The sequence below is a fragment of the Belonocnema kinseyi genome, chromosome 5, assembly GCF_010883055.1.
Source record: "Belonocnema kinseyi isolate 2016_QV_RU_SX_M_011 chromosome 5, B_treatae_v1, whole genome shotgun sequence".
Taxonomy (NCBI): Eukaryota; Metazoa; Arthropoda; class Insecta; order Hymenoptera; family Cynipidae; genus Belonocnema; species Belonocnema kinseyi.
The window spans coordinates 111,299,828-111,308,822 of NC_046661.1; the positions used below are offsets into that span (position 1 = coordinate 111,299,828).

The 8,995-nt window shown below is 29.0% G+C and overlaps 1 protein-coding gene across 2 annotated transcripts in view; it reads right to left on the minus strand.

Annotated features, from left to right (window-relative positions):
- Window positions 1–39: 39 nt before the first annotated feature.
- The window catches only part of LOC117173017 (gustatory receptor for bitter taste 22e), a 13,561-nt gene continuing 4,605 nt past the window's right edge, over window positions 40–8,995 (minus strand). For both annotated transcript variants that reach the window (XM_033361365.1, XM_033361363.1), the window contains 5 exons: window positions 6,010–6,192; window positions 2,873–3,125; window positions 2,709–2,777; window positions 400–489; window positions 40–324 (listed from right to left, as the gene is read on the minus strand). In XM_033361365.1, the coding sequence (XP_033217256.1) occupies window positions 217–324; window positions 400–489; window positions 2,709–2,777; window positions 2,873–3,125; window positions 6,010–6,071 (582 nt within the window). In that variant the 5' untranslated portion in view covers window positions 6,072–6,192 and the 3' untranslated portion in view covers window positions 40–216. The remainder of the gene's footprint in view (window positions 325–399; window positions 490–2,708; window positions 2,778–2,872; window positions 3,126–6,009; window positions 6,193–8,995) is intronic.

An 8,995-nucleotide genomic window follows, 5' to 3' on the forward strand; every position in this document is an offset into this window, starting at 1 on the left:
AAATTATTTACATGTAACGTTATATTTACGCCAATATTATGTTATTACATATTATGTATATGTAACCAAAAATTATAGTTTTGTATATTAATAGGATAGAATTGTACAATAAATTTAATTATTAATAATAACACACGATGCTGACTTTTCAATTTGATGAAATCCGCAAGAAAAATGTTAGACTTAAATAATTCTATTAAAACTTGTTGTTTTTAATCAAAGATTTTCAAAAGTTTCATTTAAACTTTGGTATCCTCTCGATTCTTCGTATATCGGTCCAATTTGTATCAGAAAGGACAAATATGTTACTGCTGTTGTCAGCACCTAAAAATATTTTTAATGCAGTATTTTTATATGAAATAATCATTAAATCAATAAATTTATTTATTTATTTCTTACACTTCCAATAAATTTATGTTCTAGTGTATATAATCCACACATGGAGAAGGTCAAGGGTCGCTGGTCAATTTGCATTGCAAATTGCTCAATCTAATAAAAATATTAATTGAAAAATCCAGTAAAATTAATGTATTCCTATTTCCTACTTCATACAGTGTGACGGGGAAAAAATCAAAGTGAATATAAGAAATTACAAAAAAGAACAGAAGCGTATAAAAATGCAATTGAATTGAGAAGAATGCAAGTAAATTGAAGAGAATCCACACAATGAAATTTTTTTAGAAGAATGTAGAAGAATTAAGAAGAATTAGAAAAATCGAGTCAATTCGCGCAAATTCAAAAGAATCAAAATAATTGAAAAACGGTTCAATTGAATTCAGTGGCATTGAATTCGGAAGAATTTCTAAAATGTAAGTAAATGCAAATTCAATCCAAAGAATGAAAGTGAATTAGAAGTAAATTTAAAAAATCCGAAGAATTTAAATGAATCGACAGAGTGAAGAAAAATTCTATTAAATCTCGTAGCATGGACATGAATTCAATTGAACTAAAAAGAATCTAAAAAATTCAAGAAAAAATGCACTTATGATCAGTAGAATTTAAATAAATTTAGAAGAATTTAAAAAATTCAAAAAAATTTAAGTGAATCACAAAAACTAAAAAGAGTTCAAGTGAATGCAAAAGAATCCAAAAGAATCCAAAAAATTGCAAGAAACAAAAGTGAATTTAGAATAATTGAAGGATTTAACAAAAGTGGAATATAATTTAGAAAAATTCAAATGAAGAATTTCACAAAATGCATATAAATTAAATTTTAATATAATGAAAGCAAATGAATCAAAAGTAAAATTTAAAATATCCAGAGAATTTAAAAGAATCTACAGAAAGAACAAAAATTCAATTAAATTCAATAGGGTGAAAATAAATGCAAAAGAATATAAATATTCAACAAAAAACGTAATTACGTTCAGTAGAATTGAAATGACTTCAGAAGAATAAAAAAATATGCAAAAGAATTCAAGTGAATCCAAAAAATTAAAGAGTTTAAGTGAATGCGAAAGAATAACACAATTACAGAAAACTCAAGCATATTAAAAACAAATCCTGACTAAGTAATTGAATTCCGTAGAATTAAAATGAATTCAGACAAATCCAAACAATTAAACAAAATTCAAAGAAAAGCCAATTCCAAGAAAGAGTTCCATGAAACGCAAGTAATTTAAAATTCAATCCAAAGAATGGGAATAAATCAGAAATAAATCTGAAAATATCCAAAGAATTTAATAGAATATACAGAATAAACAAAAATTTCATTAAGTTGAGTAGAATGGAAATGAATTCAAATAAATGCAAATTAATCTAAAGATTAAAAGAAAATTTAAAAAAATTCAAGTGAATTACCAAAAATTAAAAAGAGTTCAAGTGAATAAAAAAATATTCAAGGTCTTAGAAGAAATGCAATTAAACTCAAGTGAATTTGCAAAAGTTAAAAAAATTGTTATCAAATTCCTCAAAATTGAAATAGTTTCAGAAAAATTCAATGAATTAAAAAAAAACTCAAGAAAAATTAAATTCCATAAAAATCGAAAGACTTAAGCTAGTTATCGTGTCGAAAGTCAAGTCACTGAGGAAAAAAGTTTTCTACGATTTTAAGAATTAAAATAATATGATCAATTATTTCAATACTTTTTGCAATTGAATTTGTTCTTACTGTCGCTTTTTACAAATTCTACATTTATTTCTTGAACATTTTTCTTATGAATTCAGCCATAGACAAGTTTTCTTTCCACACTGGAAAAATAGAGCTGTGGAGGATGTTTCCTCTGTAAAATAAAACAACTTTTATCAAAATTCAACCATTTTTCAAAAATTTGTAAGATGCGAGAGTAAGCTCAAATACAACTTCTAAAAAAAGTCGTTCAAATCAATGTTTTTTTATTTCAAGTTCCAATAATATTATTTTAATTCTTAAAATAATAAAAAAATAACTTTTTTCAGTGACTAATATCTGGCAAGAATACTAGATTAACGAAAATGCAATTCAATTCAAGTGAATTCCCTAAAGTTTAAAAGAGTTCAAATTAACGCAATTGAATCCAGTAGAATCTAAGGAATTAAAAAAATTCAAATGAATTGAAATCATTTCAAGAGAATCCAAAGAATTAATAAAAAAATCAATAGAATTCAGTAATAACAGTTCAATCGAATGCAAATTAATTAATTTTAAACTAATTCAGATTTGATCTAAACATATATAATTCAAAATTTTGGAAAAATGTATATTTTGAAGAAAAAAAAAGTTATCTCACCTCTTCGGTTAGTTCTTTATTCTCGTTTCCTTTATTGAGTTCAAAAATAATCTCATTTGCCCTTCGAGCCTGATGAATAAAATCCGATTATTATCAATATATTCATGATTTAGTTTTAATTAATTTCGTTTTGCAGTTAGAATCATGTTTTATAAATAAATTACTTTTTTAGCTACGTTTCCACAAACAATATTAAGGTGCGTGACTCTGAAGAAACATATTACGGCCGAACTTGCTGTGCATATTGATGAATAAATCATTCTATAATTGTATTCTTTAGTATGTAAAATTTCCCTGAATAGGTAGTGTAAATAGATAATCAGGAAAATTATGTTTGTCACTACTGACATTGTTATTTGCAGTCCATATATTTTATTTAAATCCCAGCCAACTTTACAGAGCTCCAAATGCAGTTGTCTAAAAAAATTTAATAAAATATTAAACAATTTTGCTTAAAGAGTAAATGTCAATATTTTCCCAAAATTAAGTTTGTATTTATTTATTTATTTTTAACGGCTTAGTTTCAAGCTCCCAATTTAAGTTTATTTTAATTAATTTTAAAAGTTTCTGATAATTTACGAAAATTTATAAATGAAATTATGAATCTTAAAACTAAAAAAAAATTAATTTTTTGCATGGTAGCTCAACTTTGAACTAAGTAGTGGAATTTTCAGCAAAAAAACATGAATTTTCATCAAAAAATGTAATATTTGATACCTTAACCAAAAAAGTTTTCTATTTTTAACACACTTTAATTCAATTAAAAAAGTCAAATTTTGACAAAATACATGCGTTTTCAACTAAATAATTGCATTATAAACTACAAAATATCATCATTCAACTAAAAATGGCATATTCGAATTTTTATTAAAAAAAAATTTTTTTCGAAGTAAAATAAAAAAAACTTCAACAAGATAGTTAAATTTTCGACCAAAGAGACGCGTAAATATTAATTTTCTACCGAAATAATTGAATTTCTACAAATAAAGATGATACTTCGACAAAACTGATGAATTATGAACCAAAAAGAGAAATTTTCAACTAAAATAATGAATCTTTAACCAAAAAATTAATTTTCATCAAATTACTTACACTTTCAAACAAATAAGATAAATTCCGACCACGAAAAAAATAATATTTCAACCAAAATAGTTCTTAATTTTTAATATATTTAAGATCTTCGTTTAAGAATCATTCAATTTTTAAACGTAGTTTGAAATTATTAAGAATAGGAAAGTCTATAATTGAGGCAATAATTTCTCAAATTTAAGTCTTAAAACGAGAAGATTTGAGAATCAGGCCTTGAAAATTAAACTACTTTCGATTTGAAAATGTTCCAAACTATTGAAAATTTCAAAGTCAACTTAAAAACAAGTAATTTGGAATTGAAAAGCTTAAAATTGTTAAATTTCAAACATTGAAATCGTCCAAATCCTTCAAATGAATGTAAATCAAAATTAAGCTCTGTATCTGAAATTTATTCGTTATTAATAATACTGAATAATTTATTTAATTTCTAATGGTTACAATTTCCAAGTTCTCAAATTTCACGTAAGTGCTAAAGTTTCAAATTTTTCCCTTTCATAATTTTTAATTATGCATTATTAATTTTCAAACGATTTAAATTCACTTCAAATAATTAAAATTGTTAAAGTTTCAGTATAATGAAGTTTTAATATCACAAATTTTGGCGACTAAAATTATTTTCAGTACGGAATTTTCCTTAAGATTAAGTCCTTCTCCAGCTCATATAGGGGTTTAACGTTACCAAAAATTACTTCACTTAACTCAGTTTTACGGGAAATTCCGTAATATTAGACACAGTCAAATTTGTTCATTTTTAATGTTCTTCATTCAAAATATACATTTATTTTGAACGTTTTTTACAGTAATTTAATCTATTTTTTGATTTTAGGAAAATCTGTTTAATCAATTTTAATTTATAATTTTCTTCGATGTAATAACAATTTTAAATGGTAGAATTTTATAAGCTTTGACTTTAAAAGATTGAATTTATTTTTCAATATAAAAGTTTTTAATTTTAATCTCTACAAATTTAAACTTATTCAAAAGTTGTCAATTTTTAATAATTTAATTTTGAACGCTGTTAATTTTGAAAAAAAGACAATTTCAGTTCATTTGCATAAAATTGTCCCATTTGCATAATTTTAGTCTGAAGTTTTTCAATTTTAAGAACTGTGCTTTAATTTAGTTTGTTTTGCAAAAAACATTTATTTTAACTATGTTTTTTTTGCAATTGAATTTTTATTACTATCGCTTTTTGCGAATTTTTGAAAAATTGTTGAATTTGGAAAAATAATGTCTTTTTTTTTGCAGAATATATTCTTTACAGCTATACTGTTTGCAATTTTAAAAGTAAATTTTTCCACGGCTGAAATCGTTCAAACCACATAAAAAAACATTTTTTAAAGAAATCACTGTATTTGAAGATTCTTTACGCGAAAAAATAAGGGTGCAGTTCCGAATATGTGAATTCTCCGATTTCCTCTAAGCTTCGTACACCTACTCTCTAATTTCTTTATGTAGTCCGGTGACTTTAGGTGTAAATATCTCAGATAAGAAAAATCGTTTTAAAAAATTGTACAGTACATTTCAATGTGTCTTTATTTTTGCGTCAATAGCATGCTAAGCGGTTATTGTGCAAAAATCTGATGAGGAACTGACAACCTTTATTTGCCTGAAACCACCGAAATAATGCGTTTCTAGTAGATACGTCAACCATGACTTATTCGACTTAAACCATTTTTAAAACTTTGGTAAGAAGCGACAGTAAGGAAAATGTAGGCACAAAATAAATTGTTAAAAGTAATTATTTGTTGTAGGTTTTTAACTTTTTCCATAAAAAAATATAATTTTTCTTTCACAAGGAATTACTGATGCAATATTATTTCTATTATTAATATCGCAGAAAACTTGTTTTCAATTGACCTGATATTCGACACAACTACTACGTTCCTTAACATTTTTCAATTTCATATGCTTCAAATTTTAACAGCTGTCATTTATAAATCATAGAAGTTTTTTATAATTTAATTTTATAGATTCACTTATTTTCATTCTATTCGAAATATTGTAATGTTTCTAATGTAAAATACTTTGAATTGAAAGATTTTCAATCAATTTAAAATCGTTTAATATATTTTTTTTGAAATTTCAAACGCTTTCAATTCGATATAATTAATTATTGTTTCAAACATGTTTAAAACTTAATATACAAAATTGGTTCATTAATGGATATTAAAATTATTTTTATAATATATTGATTAATTCGTTTTATTACCTGAGTAATTGTATCAAATTCCTGGTTTTCTCAGTAGTCTCAGAATTAAATTCAGCAGACATAATTAAACTAATTATCCTGTGATGCTTTCGATATACTGGATAACTATTTTCCAGCTTAAATTTTCTTTTTACGGCTCCTTCTAAAAGAATGTTGATTTTCTCCACCGAAAATCCGACACATCTGCAATATATTAATTTTATTCTGTAAATTAATCATAAAAAATGTGGCCGTTCAAAAATTACGTTATGCTATTTTGAAAAATGTTCGCTTGAACCCCCAGAGTGTCGTCACAAAGACCCACCCCCTTTAAGTTAAAATTGTTTCTTTAATTCTGACTTGATAAATGCATTTAAAAAGGGACAAGCCATACAATCACAATATGTTAACAGACTTTACAGACCCAAAATCTGTAAAAACAGGTGAACTAAGGTGATTCTTCACGAAAATAGTGGATTCAATTATTTGGATCAAGTTCCGAAAAGCGCTTACCTCCGATTAATTCGAAACTTTGTATGCCTATGTATGTTGACGCGCTGATCACGAATATGATAGTGAAAATACCCACAAATTTTATTTCCATAATGAAAACCATGAAAAATCCATAAAAATCATGTTTCTTTACGTTTATCTTAGTGAATAGTGAAAATTGATAAAAAAGCTAAAAAAAAAGTTGTAGATCTTTGGAAAATACATATTTTATATTGAACTGATTATGTTACGACTGATGGTTTGCGACAAAATAGACAATAAATACGAAAAATTACAGATATACTGCAAAATTAATACTGCATTAATGCTAAAACAAATGGAGTAATGGCAAAAGATATGTTTCCACGAAATATTAGGGAACAAATGGGGATGGTATGCATCCTACGTTATTTCTGAGACCAGTCAGAGGGGTGCCTGTCCACCCCCCTCCCCCATGCCACGTTGGAAAGGGGGTCGTGTCTGACCTATTTTATTTTTCTGACCAGTCATTGGGATGCCTTTCCGCCCCCCCATGAAACACTGGAAAGGGGGTCGTGTGTAACTTGAGTTATTTCTGTGGCCAATCGTATGACATTGGAAGAAGGTCGTGTTTTCTTGGTTTTGACCATGAAAATGAAATTTGCGGGTATTTTCACTATCATATTCGTGATCAGCGCGTCAAAATACATAGGTATACGGAGTTTCAAATTAATCGGAGATAAGCGCTTTTCGGAACTCCACCCAATTATTTTCAATAATTGGGTGGAGCATTCCAAGGCTTAACTATTCCAAGGGTCGCGAATCATAAACATTTGCGTATTTGAAGGCTGGAGGGGCCCCGTCACTACCAGGAGTCGTGGGGTGATTTTATCAAGCGACGTTCATTGGAGGCCCCAGCTAAGCTTTTATGCGTCCTTGCATTTGCGCATCATGCATGTCAGTGTATTTCAAGGGTTTTTGTTGACGTAATAAGCAGGCAGAAACATGGAATACGATTTTCTAACTAAAAATCAATATATAATAGAAATTAAAAAACGACTCAATTATTTCGCAGAATATTGAGTATTATATCATGACTTCATGAGAATGAAAGAATAGGTAGAAATGTCAGAAAGGTTAGCATTCGTACATTTATGCCTTACTTTTACGTGTAGAATATTTTCTTTAAAAAGTCGTATGCATTCCCAAGACGCCATGCTAAAATTTACTCAATTCAAACCAACGAGGGCGTCCCGTTCTTCGGGCCTCTTTTTCATTAGTCAGCCACTGATGCTGAGGAGAGTGTACAGTGACCGTGGTGGGAGGTGGCGGAACTACGCAATTTGAAATAGCCGTTTACGGGAAACTTAAAATAGGCGCATCTTGGAATCTTCGTCTGAGGGGGGTATTAGTAAGCCAGGTTTGTCATCTGCCACGCTAGGGCCAGGAGTTAAAGCACGAACCCAGTGGGCACACAATTTGGTGACGTCTTTACGATATCTTTAAGACATCTGTACGACATCCTATGTCTATGTCGTTAAGGTATCTTTACGATATCGTAAATAAGTCGTATGATCTGACGATGTCTTTACGATATCGCAAAGACACCGAAACGACATGGACATAGAATGTCGTAAAGACGTTGTAAAGATGTCGTAACGATGTCGTAAAGACGTCGCAAAATTTTGTGCCCACTGGGGAATTTTCAATGCTGTTTCTAAGGGACAGGAAGCTGGCCTTCTAAAAATCGCTACCTTATTGGAGAATGTTGAGGCCAAACTAATGGCATTTAATAATTCCTTTGAATTAGCCATCAAGGAAATAAAAGTTGATATTAAAAATACTTCCCGCATTGCGGTATTAGAGGAGATCACATCCTCGAACGTGACGGATATCATTAGGCTTAAAGCGGTTTCTGAATCTGCTTCAGATGAGAACAGGGTTTTGAAGACACAAATTTCTAGTCTTATGAGTAGCTGTGACTATCTAGAACAAAATGCGCTTTCTTCAACACTTGAGGTTCACGGGTTACCTGTCAAATAGTTAGAGGATTTGTCCGCTACTTTCTGCCAGATTGCTGCTGCTTTGGAGGTGCCCCTCACAAAAGATGACGCTTCGTCTATTTACCTCCGCCTTAGAGTTCTTAGAAGTAATTAAACATCACTGAACATCCACCGATATTTGTGGTTAAACTACTTCAGCAATCTACTTGTGTGAAACTCTTAGAAAATTGCAGGAAAAAGCGTTGATACGCAACTAATATGATTGGATGGAGTGAGAGCGTGTCGCTATATATGGGGCATTATTCCTCAACTGCCCCAACACAAAAAGTCATGTTTTTCGATTGTCTCTAAATTCTGGGAATATGTTCGCCTACCCAACAGTAGTTAATCCACAAACTTATAGACCTGAATTACCAACCCTCCCCAAGTAAGGGGGGGGTTGAATTTTCAACCCCAATGCCTGCAGGGGTAGTTTCAAACGCCTGTAACTTCCTTTCTAATTACGCGATTTAAAATTTTTATGAGGGTTTTGC